Here is a 15,141-nt window from a genome sequence, read left to right as displayed (position 1 = left end):
TATTTTAGGAGTACTTCTAAAACATAAATCTGGTTTGGAGTTTTACCGTGCGATTGCGCACCCAAGGAGGATCGAGAAATTTACAGCTAAAAATCGAGATCCCCGACCAACCAGTCCCCCCCAAAAAACAATTTTGTGCTCAGGTACTGTAAAAGGCAGCCTCCTCTTCTTGCTCTCTGCTCTACTCGTCCGTCTCCCAATTCTCTAATGCCTGGATCGGAAGGAGCTATGGCATCACCACCCCTACCAGTTCTACCACCATCTCCTCCGGAGCAGAACTCGCCGCCGCCTCAACAAACGGAAGCGCCTCCCCAACGGCCCAACCCCGACGTCGCCTTTCGCCTTTGGCCTCCGACGCAGCCCACGCGCGACGCGATCGTCTCGCGCGTCGTGGAGACGCTGTCCGCTCCATCGGCGCTCTCCACTCGCTACGGAAGATTGTCCCTGGAGGAGGCGACGTCCGTCGCCCGCGCCATTGAACAGGAAGAGTACGCCTCCACCGTTGCCGCCGCCTCCGCCTCTGACGACGGCGCGGACGTCCTCCAGGCGTACGCCAGGGCGATCGCCAGGCGCATGCTAGACTCCGTCCATCCGCGCACCGCTCGCGACCGCGGCTATCTCCAGCCGAAGACCCCCGAAGTGTTGGATGTCTCCCCTTCTTTCGATCCCGAGGTCGAAAGGTCGTCGTCTTTTTGAGGTGGGGTGTTCTCTTTTTGGTCGCGCCTTCCTTTAGATGACAAGCTCGGGGTTTTGAGGTGGTACTGTGAAGTAGTTTTGTCTGATAGAATAATATGTGATGTTTGTTGTGGATTTGTGCATAACTTGTTCTACCCTTTACTCGAGAATTATTGTCGATCTCGTATGTGTTGTAATTAAGGTAATGTGGACGTCTGAAAGCCACTCGGTTGTTGATTTGCTATGAGGAAAGGCTCTCTTTTGTGCTAGATTGTACTTTATGTTTGGTTCTTATCGCACTTCCTGTTTACCCGAAATTGTTCGGCCCTCTGTTTTGATCAATTTTCCTACTCGCAATTGGGCGATGGAACTGTTTCTTAGGGATCGTAGGCATCAGATCGCCCTAGATTTTCAAAGTGTGCATTGTAATGTGATACCTTGTAATGCGGATGTGTAGCATGGCTACGTACCACAGGGTACAAGAACTGTCTCTTGAGGGACAGGGACATAGAAGAACCCTTATGAAGTTCAATGTGATCTGTCTTCTCCATGCAAGATTTTTTGTTGAAAATGGGGCCTGTGGATCACTAGTTCTACATACGGTGAAGATTACAAGCATTATCTTATATGTAAATGTGTGTGTCCAAATGAGGAAATTAACTTGATCAAATTTGGGGGAAGTTTGAACAATGGTTATCACTAACAAAGGTCAAATGGCAAAATCAAATGAAAACCCTTTTCAACAGCTTTCTGGTGCAGCTTGGCTCATGGTTTTACGCCTCTATCCCCTTTACTTCATATTGCCTTTCTTCCTATTTTTGGGCTTGAGGTTGCTTGCTTTGGCTGTTTCCTATTAGGTTATGGTGACTGTTAAAACTTGAAAGTAATAACTACTGGTCAAATTTTAGTTCACAGGTGAAATTGGCTTGGCATTTATCAATTTAGTGATGCTCCTCTCTGCTATCCCTCCTGCTTCTGAAAGATGATATACCAGTTGCTGCTAGGAGCGTTTTGATGCACTGAGTCGGATTATTTTGATTACCTTCATTCTTCTGGAACTAGTTGTCTTTAAGTCAATCGATACAGGCCTCTTGGAATCTTCTATTTACCTCTTTCTTTTTCTTTGATTTGTTATTTGACGGGTTCTATCCCCTGCCGGGATGGACCGAAAGATGGCGGTGTGAATAAATGTCTTGTTGCCTGTCCAAGTGTGAAATAGAAGTAATAAGAATAGAGATCTTAAGCTTGTTTCCCTTCTTTCATATAGATAGATATCATAGGGCTCAACCCTAGACCGGTGGTGGAAATTATGGAGGAATATTGTAATCCTTACCAACTTGATCTTGTAGCCCCTAGATCTGACGTTACCAAGTGGAAAGGCCATCGCTCAGCGCATTTTGGTCCTTGGTTCGTTCCTCCAGGTTTACCTAATGAACCTAATTGTCTGATTCAAACATCAAACCCTCTGTTAAGTGCAGTAATTCATGCAGTTGAGGTATCCTATCTATTAAACTTATCAAATGAACTTCTCATTTTTGTATTGTTTCGGAAGGAATATATCCTGTTGGGGAAACCTGTTGGGGAAACGTAGCTCAGTTGGTTGAGTGGTGCAAACGATTCATACTACCATGTGACTCTATTTCTTTTCTTTCTTTTGCCAATGCCTGCTCAACCAATTGGGCTCGTCCATACAAGGTAGGATGAACCGTTATGTTCCTCCAGATAATTTTTGGGGTGCCTCAGGAATAGAGTTTTTTTCCACGAAGAACCCTCCTCTCCATTGTATCGCAAAAATGGAAGCTAGCCTTGGTTCACTGACCTCAAAGTCCAGTCCATCAATGATTCCCTGAATATCCCTAAACAAACAGTTTTGTAGATGACCAAAAGACAGGATGATTAACTACTATCTATTTGCGATTGTCTTCATCTTAAATCTGCTCTCAGGCTTATTAAAAGTATCTAAACTGCAGAATCAGAACATTGTAACAGCATCCGTGTCTGATTGTGAAGCCCATGTTGCAGCTTAGCAGATGCCTATCATCTCTAAACATTTGCGTCAGAGAATTGCTTCTCGTGACACGACTATATTGAATTATGAATCTGAGTACACGGTGGAAAGATAACTGGAAATAAGCTTCTTTCAGTATGTCAGTCACTTATTTTAGCAGTGTAGTCTTCTATTTGCAGGGTTCTTAGGAGGTTATTTTCTGTGCTTTGGGTGCATTAGCTGATATTATGGACTAACTTTTATGTTTGTTGTGTTCAATTTTTCAAGCATGGGAATGTTTATTCTTTTTACGTCTGAAATTAAGATCAAACCAAGTTGAGTTATGCCTTTATGTGGTGCAATATGAAGCCAAGAGGATCCTTCTTTTTTACTTGAGATTTGGCGCGTGGATACTTGATCTTTATTATTTGGTCAGATTAGTTTCCTTTTGCCCCTTTCCATTGCCGCTGGTGATAACCAGTTAGATCATCTTAAGTTTGACGTAGCAGCATCGGCACTAGAGGATCTCTGCAGCATGATGGACGGGCAAAGGATTTTTAGGATCTGCAACAAGTTTTGGTGTCGAGTCTCGGAGCATTGTTGAATGGAAACAAACCACGTGACCTACAGGACACCGGACACCACCATTTCACGATTCCTTATGCTTTAAATTGAAAAACTGGTGGCAACTTTTTAGCTAAGCGAACAGCCTATTTTCAAGCTGCTGGTCATCTTTCATTACCCGTCTCTATTGCTCTTTTTACCAGATGATGTCTAGGCATCAGATGGTGATATCTTTTGGTTCTACAGCTAGTTACAAGAACTTGTTCGATGTGTATAGATTCGGTTCAATGTTCAATAATTTAAGCCTTTTTGCATCCATCATACATACTTCCCACAAGGTTGGCCAGGAGTGCATTTTTTTTTTTTTCGATCTTCTAAGATTTGAATGCCTATATGTCCCGCATGACTATATTAAATTGCACTTCAATTTATTGTCAACGAATCAGCTGGTTTTGCCGATTTTTACAAGGATTCCCTTCAAAGTTCCTTGGCCATATTAATTGCAAATGCATCTCTCTACCCAACCTGGCAGGACTTGCGGACAATTTTCATTAGCAGATCTTTGTCATACCCAAGAGCAAGAAGCAAGCAATTTAAGCTGCCTCATGAGTGGCAACCGAAACTCAGCACATACTTGAACCACAACAGGTTCAGGTTAAGGTCTCAACCGAGATGAAGGAGAACTGTCCCCAAAGTATCACGGCCGTGTCATCAATCTGCCGATCGCAACCCAATCTACCAGGTATGCACTGAATTAATATCCCGACTGATTATCCTATGATGTACTCTTCTAACTCAATGCCTGCGGGAACTGCTAATTGCAATGTCACTAAAAATTGTCCATCCAACGAGCAAAAATGAAGAGACGGGCTACAGTTGTTTGGTTCTCGTCCCTAGACTTGCAATTTTTCGCTGATATGATCTTTGAGTTTGTGATTTATGCTATCAAGTTCTAGGTTTGGGCAAACTCTATGCTTATCGATTGAAAAGAGAGAGAGATCACCCGAGCCTGTGACAAAAATTCACGGGCTTAAAGAAAAAATGATACGCAATCTTTCAACAATCGATTGAATCCCCGTTTCGTCAACCTTGGAGTACTTCCGCCATCTCCCTCCCCCATATCTTTAGTCCCTCCAACAGCTAGCACTCGGTTTTAGCATGTCAATCGGGTCTATAAATATCAAACCGTGGAGGACACTAATTGCCAAAGAAGCTGCAACCATGAACCATCGACGGCTTCTTTTCATGTCCTGCACGGTATTGCTCGGCATGGCCCTGCTTCTTCTCTCGTGCCCAGACATGGTGGTGTCGAGGCATCTTGGTGCCGACGAGATGTCCCCGACCCGGTCCTCGCTTCCCATGTTCAAGGCAGCTCGAGCGTATTCTGGCCCCAGCAATAGAGGAGTTGGCCACTAGAAGAGTAACAGGTCGGGTCCACTGGAGACCCGCCTGTGCGAAATCGTGTTTCGTTTGACAATATGATCCAATAATGGCATCTGATCCTTTCCAAAATTGCAAAATTTTTGTTCTTCCGCTGTCTCATTTAGATAAATAATGGCAGGGTTCAATCTTGGCGAGTGCAAAAACCCTTCTATTAATCAACTGAAAATGAAATAGACAAACAAGTCAGAATGCTTGTGTGAGAAAAATAAATCCTCAATTAATGCTAAGCGGAGAGCAATTTGCGGGGCCCAACAAGCAATTTATGTTATGTCAAATTCGTGTTCTCTTAATCTTTTTACGGCGTAAATATCGTGCTTGGATCGGACCATATCACGTGTAAATCGCCGCACGCCTTCATCTTTATCGTTTTCGTTTCTTTCTTTAGTGGCCAAGAGGCGAAATCAAACGTGAAATTAAACTATACAAGGAGAACAAAAAGGTCAGGAGGTATTGAACCGGAGGAAAGATCCGGTTCAACATTAAAGCGAAGTAAGGTAAATGCCAAAGACGTCCTTGTCGCAATTGATCCTCGAAAAGTTTGCTTGTAATCTTCCTATCAAAACAAAGCACTTCATTTTGGATAACTATGAGGAGACAGGAACGTGGATTTAGTCCCGACCGCTTAATTTGCGCTCTCATCTTTTCTCAAAATTTTCACCCTTTTGTACTCTCTTGACCTTTTGAGCACTTCTCTTTTCTTGTCTTCCCTTCTCAACGCATGTCCCCAAAATTCCGTGATGGGCTATATCGATTAGGGTTCTTGGGCTCTAGTGCTATGTTTGAAGACATTTTTGGATGGGGCCAAAATATTTAAGATAGAAAAATAAAAATAAGTATAGTAACTTTCATACGATACTCATTTAAGCGCGATAATTTTTATCGTCCGTGAACGTTGAAAAGTAGAGGTGAAAAGAGTAGGGGTCGGGTAAATAACTTGTTTGGAAAGAGCAGAGAAACGAAGAAAATGGAAGAATTTTCAAATGTGATTATTCTTCTGCTCCCAAATGGACAAATTTAAGCGGACTCGGGGAGACAAAAGTAATTTCGTGGAAAAAAGAAGGAAAGAAAAAAACACAAGGGTGGTTTTCGAAATTTAATATTTCTTTTTGTCAGATTCTACGAGTTTTCTGCACCTAACCCAAAGTGATAAAAAAAAAAATTTGTGGGCCCACTTAGGCAATTCTTGATTCCCCGTCCATTATTTCTCTTTTTGGCTTCCTCCCAGACGATAAAAACTCAGGACAGTGATTTGACTTCTCCCCACGCACTTAGGCCCCCAAGTCTTTGGCCAAATGCAAATGGCATTTGATAATTTTCTTTTAGTCAATTTTGCGAAAATCCAATTGCATTTTCAAGAGCTCGGGACAGGTCTAAAGGTGCTTTGAAATGCTGTAATTTTTGAAATGTAAATAGATTTTTTTTTCCTTCCAATTTTTACCTTCGCTACACTTGCATGAATAAAACCTTAACCATTTCGGCAAAAGCCTCGGCATTGGCGGCTAGTCGGCGAGTAGCCTCCCGCCTCGCCCGAGGTCACACAAAGTCGGACGAGGCCTAGGTCACACGAAACTAGTGATCGCTGGGCTTGGGTCGCATACCCCAGGCGGTCATCGCCTCAATTCGAGCGACCCAGGCAACGGCCACTTGGGGTCGCGCGACCTTAGGCAAGGCGGGCGATGGTAGATTTGACGTTGCCGGGGTCTCGCCGACCGTAGATTCTTAGCTGGTTTTGAGTTTTTTTTTTTTTTAAATAAAGGCAAAATGATTTTGCAAAGTGTGATTTTTCCAAACACCATTTTGACTAAAGAGTTGTATCCCAATATGTTTTTAAAATGCACTTTACCAAACACAACTTATATTTCAAAAAATCCATTTAGCCCAAAAGCTTTTGCATTTTTCCAAGTGAACCAAAAGGGCCCAAAGTGCAAAGTTCAAGAGGCCTAGTTTTAAAAAAAAAAATATATTGGCCACACCATTATTTAAATTGATTTAAAATGAAAAATGTCGTACATAAGAAGAAATTGAGAAACACATGCTTGAAAAAACTTACGCATATCAAATAGGAAACTTTATGGTAGGTCATTCGTGGCCATAAACTTTATGGCAACGAATCAACAAAAGAGAGCGTGTGCCACTAAGCCATCATCTTTGGATGGGCTTGGTCAATTCGACACGCAAGTGTTTATCAAGTGATCAGAACAAAAATTAGGAATCAAATTCGCCATAAGCAACTCTTAGTACACGAGGCATGTGTACTTTTTACGTTGTTTAGTAATTAGGATAACAAGAATCGATATCCAAATCCGATTCAACTTGCTCAATAATTATCTCCGAGATCAACTATATCTTGGAATAGACGCACGCCATGCGGGTCATATGTATTTTACATGGGAAAATGAGCACTCTTTTATTTAATTTTTGGTAGTTTTCCTTGAGTTAGAATTTGAAGAAAAAGAGATTGTTGAATGAAAAATTAGACATATATAGATGTAAATGGATAAGATAAGTAATGTCCTGGCAAAAAAAAAAAAAAACACAAACGTTCCATGCGATTATTTCTAGTACGGGAAATCAGCTACGTCCCTGGCGCAAATTAGGCATATTCGTGTCAAAATCAGAGCTTTATGCCTCCGACAAGAACAGTGAAAAAGGAAATTCACTTTATGCTCGTGAGAATCTTACGAATTTCAATCATTTTCCAATTAGCAATGACAATTCCTTCATTTTTGCTTACTTTAGGCATGATCGAGTGGCGAGAATTATCAATAACATGGATATGTCGATGATGTGGTATGCCACGTTAGTGGAGAATAGTTGAGAGAGAGAGAAAACGAAGGGAGGGGGTATATGCGAATGTTGCAAAGAGCTTCAATGATGTGTAACGGTAGGAGACTATTACTATATTGTTAGATCACCGAAAGTGTTCGGCCGACAATATGGAGGACTCAATTGGCAAAATGTGAAAATATTTATGATAAAATTGATAAAAGTGTAATAGATTTAAGATTTTATAAATAACTCCCCCTCTAATCATACCTTCAAACGGATAATGTGCTCTTTTGATACTGTCCTTAGGACCGCCAGCGAGAAAAAAATAAATGCAATAATCAAATGAGGATACGCAATTTCAGTCAACCAGCAGGGGTATTTTTGCCAATAGACAAAGGTGAGGAGGAGCAACCGGAATGGCTACTCTCTTTGACATTGAGAAGAGGTCATCAATGAAATTGAGAAGAGGTCATCGATGAATGAACACCACCGTCAATCCATTTGTCCGATGGGGACATGTCACGTTACGATAGTCCTTCTAAGGTTGATCGACGTCCGGACCCCATTTGCTAAAAGCGGAGCCTATGTACTAGTTACTGAAAATCGGTTCGACCTCGCCATCTCGTTTTAGATATTATTGGCCCATCGCCGCCGGTGCTATCTCTTTCTATTAGTTTAAATTCGTGTCTTGCTTACTTGTCAATAGGGGGGAAATGGTAAATATGTAATTAGCAACGTGCACTCGATTTGGATTTTAATTGCATTTTTTAAAAATTTTAGAACTCGATTATATTTTCGTGACAAATTTTAAGATCTACTTACACCTTTCGAAAATTTTAAAACTCGATTGCACTTTCGTGACATGATTCGGACCTGATTGTACTTTTTGAAAATAGAAACATGTCGTCCATAAAATTACCCCAAATTTCATCACTTTAATCTGGTAACCCATTTGTGCTAATCGTCGGTAAAAGAATAGCGATTGCTCGACCAGGGTGATTTCATAAATTACCCCAATTTTCATAAATATGGTTTCTTGTCTCGTACGTTCTATCTTCAATATGCGGAATTTGGATGTTTTGAGGGTTTTTGATGTGGGTGCGAGTGGCGTAAGGGGAATAAGGTGTAAAACGTACTCTTGACAAGCGCATGTTTGTCGGCCGTGGTTATTTATACTGATAATGAGTTTGAGAGGTTACATCGGATCAAAGGGAATCAAGATTAAGAGTATTTCGGAACAAAATTAAGTTCCGATGATTTTGAATAAATAAAAAAAGAGGGCCCCACATAAGACACCTTTGTATAATATATGGTCAAGAAAACACCCTCCCAAATTGAATGATTCCCCCGAGCGAGCACTAAATCAAAAAAGCCTCTGAATCATAAGTTAGGAAACGATGCATAAAACGAAATAAGAGCACCCGCGCAGGCCACTAGTTGCGGGGTTTGGACTCCTTCTGGCCCAAACAAAACGCATCGTTTTTGGAGGAAGTTAAAATTTAAAGTTAAAAAGGGAAGAAAGAAAACGGGAAAGAAATTAAAGGAAAACGATGAGTTTAACAAAAAAGAAAGAAGAGGACAAAATCGTCAATCCGAGAAAGAATCGAAGCGCATTCATTTCTTCGCTTGTCGTCTTCCACAGCACTCCCACATCAAATCATGTGCTTCCCCACAATCCCCTCGTCCTTAACCACCCCCTCCTCCTCCTCCTCCATCACCACCACCATTCCCATCATCCCCTTCTCCTTCTCCTCCTTCTCCTTCTTCTTCTTGACCTCTGCGATATCGAGTTTAGCCGGTTAGCTGAATCATAAAAGCTTTCTGGGTCTTCGATTTCAGAGGCGGGGAGTGAGGCCAAGATGAAGCGCCCTCTTGCCGGCGAAGACGCCAAGATGAAGAAGAAGGTCAGGCCCGACCAAGAGCCCGGGGAAGACGGCGCGATCCCTCCGACCGGGTTCGCTCACCTCGACGAGAATTTGCTCTTCGAGGTGCTCAAGCACGTGGACGCGCGCACGCTCGCGATGTCGGCTTGCGTGAGCAAGCTCTGGCACAGGACCGCACAGGACGAGCGGCTCTGGGAGCTGATCTGCACCCGCCACTGGCCCAACATCGGCTGCGGCAACCAGCAGCTCAGATCCGTCGTCCTCGCGCTCGGCGGCTTCAAGCGGCTCCACTCGCTCTACCTGCCCCTCTCCAAGCAGCAACAGCCCGGCTCGGCCTCCAACTCCGCCTCGGCCTCGGCCTCGGCTCCGGCTTCGGCTTGGGCGCCGCCGTTGCCGCCGATGATGGGGGTGAAGCAGCCGATCAGGTGGGGTAAGGACGAGGTGCATCTGTTCCTCTCCCTGCTCTCGATTCGCTGCTATGAGAAGATGAATTTCACCAACAGGGGAAGATGATGAAACATTTCGGCAATCATATTATTGTTCTAATGACAATTATAACTCTGTATTTTTCCTATTCTAACTTGGGTTATTGATTTTTCCTCTCTTATGGGGGGCTCTTGGGTTTGTTCTCGTCCCCCCCCTTTTTTTTTTCCGTTTCGTCACTTGGTTACATTAGCCTAGGACCTGGGGATTCTCTTCTGATTTGATGTGAAATAGTATGGGTTGTGATGATTTTTTGTTTTCCCTTTTCCTCTGTAAACCTAACTATGAATGAATTAAAAAGCCCTTCCTGTAAATTGAGGCGAATTTGCTTAATTTGTCCCGTTATTGGCATGTCATTTTGCTTAAGTGGGTGTTTTGTGTGAACGAGAAAAAGAAAAAAAGAGCTGTGTTTGGATGGGAAGCATTTAATTTGGGGGAGAGAGAGAGGGTTTGTAGTGGGATGCAGTTGCGGTTGCAGATGCTTTTTACTCGAATAAGCACAAGGAGACAGAACCAAAGGTTCCAGTTGGGACTTTAATGTCGGGTTCTGCTCATGTTTTCTGGAAAGAGAGAGAGAGAGAGAGAGAGAGACAGCGATATGCTGTTGGATCTGCAAAAGCCAAAATGCTTCAGGCAACGATGTTGTCGTATTGGTGGGCAATTTGTACTGCTTGACTTATGCGCATGGTACAATGTAGCTCCCTCCACTCTTACCACCGAAAAAGAACACGGTATAGCCGCGTGAGTTTATTCTCTTTACCGGATTTTGACTTGCAGGCTCGGAGATTTTCGTTTGGTGTTCTCTTTGAACCGTTCTATGACTTTAACGACGGTGCTTGTCTATACATAGCAATGGCCCAAAAAAAACGATCGTCTCCGATATGTTCCCATTCCAAACCAATTGTAAAACAAGCCTGCAACGGGAACTCGCTGTAAGGGAAGAGATGGAAGGCAACTATTGAGCAGCGATGTCGCGGGTGATACCGGTCGTTTATTCGGTACAGCTATAATCCGGAGATGTTAAAATCAATCACGATCTCAAGCCTAGCGATGAAATCCTGATATCTGATGGCCCAAGACCAGAATGCGTAGCGCCCGGCATCCTAGGGAAGCAAGTGTTGTCCGAAAGAGAACTCTCATCTCCCCTCTTGATCTGTGAGTATATCAATCTAGAGTCGTGTAAGATGATGACGAAGACGGGCTTCCAAAATGCACTCCTTTCCCGCATCCAAGCCCCTGAGCAATTTCTAATTTCCTCGTAGTAAGTGATGTTATGTTCGTGGACTCCTGGAACTGGAAGTCAACTTGGCAAGCTAAGAAGCGACTCCATCTGGTTTCTAGCGACCCAGACATCTTGGTGTTGCCGTGATCTGATCATGCAAACTCTAGTTGCTAAGAAGGAAGATGGCTGTTGCCGACACGGGGCTCTCATGGATAGCGTTGGACTCATGACTGGTTGACCCATTCTCATTTCCATTTAAAATTTCTGAGAAAATTATCAAAAAAAATCATAAACCTATTGCACTTGCGACAATTTAATTCTAAATTTTCAATTATGTTAATTCAATCCTAAATCTTTTGACAATTTGCCAATATAGTTCTTTCGGGCAATTTTGATTGGAAAATGTCGATGTAGCGGTCTAGTCAGCATCGGTCGTTCTATGAGTCGTATCGGTACCGACATGAATAATTTTAAAAATTTCTCCCGATTTATTTTTCTTTTTCTATTTTTCTTTCTTTCTTTTTCACCTGTGGTTGGTCTTAGCCGGTGGCAAGCCAATGACGACGCTTGGACAGTCTTGCTCTCGCCCGCCATAGGCAGAGAGGCGACCTTAGACGACCACGGGCGAGGGTTGTCGAGCCCTCACCAACCGCAACAAAGAAAAAAAAAAAGAAAAGGAAAATAAATAAATAAATAACTTAAAATTAAAAAATTTATATTTTTAAATTGCAAATTTTGTCCATGTCAATGTCGCTAGTGCCATGTAGGATGACCGATCCAAACTTGGCTGGATGGACTAAATTAACAAAATAAAATATTTAGGACTAAATTTTAACACTTTTTTTTTTGTAATTTTTTCAAATTTTTGGGATAGTTTCTTTCACTGCGTGACTTGAGTTTTGCATTTTTGCATTATTTTCTGACTTGAGTTATCCCTTATCTTTAGTTTTTCTCTTCGTTTTTTTATTGAACCATTTGTCCCTTGAAAATATTTTCCACCCACGAAAAAAAATGGTTTCCTCCCTCATCTTTCCTCTCTCCACTCTTCCACATTCATTTTATTTTAATCATTTTTTTATTTTTGTTTTCTTTTATTTCTTTTTATTTTCGAGTTCCTTTTACTTTTTTTTATTTTTTCCTTTTATTCTTTTTTATTCCTCTGCTGGTCTTCGATTACAGGCGAGGCGAGCCTTGCAACCTTGTGACGACATAGATGGCAAGCTAGAAGCTCGCTTTGCCGGCCTTGAGCGAGGCCGAGGTTGGTGAGGCTTGGCCGTCGGGACCGGGCGAGCTCAACCCTCGCCTACTGGTCTTCACCTGAAAAAGAAAGGAAAAAGAAATAACTAAATAAATATAAAAGAGAAAAAAGATCAAATTAAAAAATTAAAAAAATAAATTATTAAAAAGCTTGTATGGTGGAAATTGATTTTTCTTACTAAACGGCGAAAAATATTTTTCAGCTCGTTTTCAGATTTCATCCAAATACAATAAAATTTCGTCATTTTCTTGAAAAACTGCTTTTTGGAAAACGTTTTTCAGAAACGCCGCATTTTTCGCGAAACAAAATGAGTTGTACAAGAAATTTCAATGGCCCGAATTGAACGTTTTGCAAAGGTTTAGAAACGGTCACTTTCTTTGTCTGTAGCGCAATTAGGGAGAGGATTGCATGTGAATTATTATGACCGCTGAAGAAGGTCCAAAATTTTTAAAGAGAAGAACCATAGAGGAGAACACATGCTCAAATTACACCAAAATTCTACCAAACTTTTGTTTGAACAATCTCCTTTTGAAAAATATAATGTTCGTTTCCATTTAAGTTTATGAACGTGTTTGTAACTTTTGATTATTATCTCAATGATATCTACTTTCTAGTAATCGCCTATAAATGATCACTCATATCACTACAATAACTGACCAATGAAAAAATTTTACCGTCGACGACAATTTATGTCTAAATATCTTCGTGATCGATGAAAAAAATTTCGTTCATTCATTTTTCTATGTAACATGAATAATCATTTTCGAAAAATATTTTTTAAATCATCCATTTTTCGCAAAATAAAGAGCCACTTTCGTTTATTTTTCCAATCGTCCGATCGTCAGAATAGAATGGCCGAAGATCGATTTAGCCGCAGCAGACATACAGGAAGGAACTTCAACCTCGTACTCTGCAAATCTCAAGCTCATGGGCCTGGGCCCGTCCGGCCCATTGGCCACCCCTTGTCATGTGTGTTACGTGCGACCGGATCTAGCGGCAAGGACTTGGGAAAAAACAGCCCCGGGTTAGGAAAATATGAGGAACAAAATGAGACCACTGGAATTTCAAGGGACAAATGCTCTGATTGGGCCCCATCACCGACGAAATAGCATTATGAAATTTCTTCCTATTGATAACGATAGTGGATGGCTTGCGGACAAGAAAATGGGAGGTCCGGAAGATTCTATGGCCAATTTTGTTTCGCGAACTAACGAATGATCTTGAAAATATTTTCTCACAAGTGATTATTTGAAATAATTAATCAATGAAAAATATTTTTCATTATTAACAACAATTTATGTCTAAACACTTTCATGAACGGTGAAAATATCTTTCGTTCATTCATATTTTATGCAAGCGATAGGAGCAACTATTTTTAAGGAAGATGTTCTTCGCATCATTCATTTTTCGCGAAACAAACGCATCCCGAAATAATTTCTTTCTTTTTTTTGTTTCATCGAACAAATGGGGAGTATATTTCAAGGAAAGCATTAGATTTGGGCCGCTAAGTATGGTTTGACATACATAATAGGAAGCTGTTAGCCTGACATGATCGATAGTATCGCTTATTTCTGATCACACGATTTCCCAATCAATGAGTGCTTTATGCAAAACACGTGGTGATGACGTGTGGATCTACGGTTGAGATTGTACTATCCTTAATACATTCAAATAAGCATTTTCCTAAATTTTAAGAAACAAACTAACGAGGGAGCTGTCTAGTCCGCCGTATTACTTAATAAACGATTTTTATCGTCGTAAAACCTTAATACATAATGAAAATTTGACTATGAAAAGCCTTATTGAAGGGCTTTGGGCAAGTGGAAGTGGGAACTGGGGAAAAGGGGCTTTCATCAATGTGAACCCGCCATTGCTTCCACGTCCTTCATCCACTGAGAAATTCCACTTTATATGCTTGGAGCATTACCTTCGTCGCATTCACAAATTCAACTTCGCCCTTTTCCTTTTGGATCCCGCTGAGAAATTCTGTTTCCCTGCCAAATTGTTTAGCTTCTACTTTGACCGATCATTCGTCAACTTGGACATATGACTCGCAAATGACACGTCGGCCCACGGATTCGTTCGACCTTTCTCGGATTGTTACGCAGGCGATTACGTCGCAGCAGTGGCAGCTGGAAGAAGACGACGAGGAGCCAAAAGGAGTAACTCTCAAGGCTCGGAAGAATTCGCGAGGCGGTCCGAGTTTGTTCCTTTTTTCCGCGCTCGGTTCTCCGTTGTTCGAAGCCGTGTTTGAATTAAAAAGGATAGAAATAGCTGAGTTGACCAGATGGTTTGTTGGGCTTGTGCTGATATTCAAAGCGATTACGACGTGTCATTTGCGTGTATGGCGGGTTGCATGAAAGTATTTGCGTCCTTAGACAGCGCAGCCGTCTGTTAAAGGTCCGTGGAATTAGGGATGAGCATAGGTCTAGGTAGGTTCTGGATCTAAATTCTGAAACCGACTACATTGTAATCTTATCCTATTTGTCTTGGCCCTGTTTTGGAATCTGCCCTAATTTTTTTGTCCGGTTCCAAGATACACCGGAGAACCTATTTTTTCTTTTTCTTTTTTATTTCATTTTTTCTAGCAAAACAATATAAGTACCAACGAAACGATTCAAAGTAAAAGATGAACAATAAAATATATTATCCACCAAAAGTAATAATTTCTAGCGAGACTAGGTTTTTTTTTTTTTTTTTTTCAACAGTTGTTAAAAACCGGTTCCAAAACCGATCTAGTTCCTAAGTACTTGAAACCAAGAATCAGTCCGATTCCAACCAATTCCCATACCTATTTTTAGGTGATCCGATTCAGGTTCCGGGTAAACCCGATCCGGTTGCATACGCCCGCGTGGAA

At 41.7% G+C, this 15,141-nt stretch overlaps 2 protein-coding genes across 12 annotated transcripts; both read left to right on the top strand.

The window, feature by feature from the left end:
- Nucleotides 1–129: 129 nt before the first annotated feature.
- On the top strand, nucleotides 130–4,650 carry LOC115746367 (WPP domain-containing protein 1-like). 10 transcript variants are annotated; one of them, XM_048274883.1, is made up of 3 exons: nucleotides 704–1,445; nucleotides 1,943–2,170; nucleotides 3,224–3,604. In XM_048274883.1, the coding sequence occupies exons 1-3, from the start codon at nucleotides 1,365–1,367 to the stop codon at nucleotides 3,335–3,337; spliced, it is 423 nt and encodes a 140-aa protein (XP_048130840.1). In that variant the 5' UTR covers nucleotides 704–1,364; the 3' UTR covers nucleotides 3,338–3,604. The 10 variants fall into 10 exon arrangements, 8 of the variants coding, with proteins under 8 accessions (XP_030537960.1, XP_030537961.1, XP_030537959.1 ...); XR_007197579.1 differs by lacking the exon at nucleotides 1,943–2,170 and having other exon boundaries at nucleotides 130–755; XR_007197578.1 differs by lacking the exon at nucleotides 1,943–2,170 and having other exon boundaries at nucleotides 130–1,445.
- Nucleotides 4,651–9,121: 4,471 nt separating this feature from the next.
- Nucleotides 9,122–10,134, top strand: LOC115746385 (F-box protein GID2). Of its 2 annotated transcripts, XM_030682130.2 has the most exons (2): nucleotides 9,122–9,658; nucleotides 9,689–10,134. In XM_030682130.2, exons 1-2 carry the CDS (start codon nucleotides 9,298–9,300, stop codon nucleotides 9,832–9,834), a joined length of 507 nt encoding a protein of 168 aa, XP_030537990.1. In that variant the 5' UTR covers nucleotides 9,122–9,297; the 3' UTR covers nucleotides 9,835–10,134. The 2 variants fall into 2 exon arrangements, with proteins under 2 accessions (XP_030537990.1, XP_030537989.1); XM_030682129.2 differs by having other exon boundaries at nucleotides 9,122–10,134.
- Nucleotides 10,135–15,141: the final 5,007 nt, after the last annotated feature.

This window comes from Rhodamnia argentea, chromosome 2 (assembly GCF_020921035.1).
Source record: "Rhodamnia argentea isolate NSW1041297 chromosome 2, ASM2092103v1, whole genome shotgun sequence".
In the NCBI taxonomy this organism is placed as follows: domain Eukaryota; kingdom Viridiplantae; phylum Streptophyta; class Magnoliopsida; order Myrtales; family Myrtaceae; genus Rhodamnia; species Rhodamnia argentea.
This window is presented reverse-complemented; position numbering and strand designations above follow the sequence as displayed.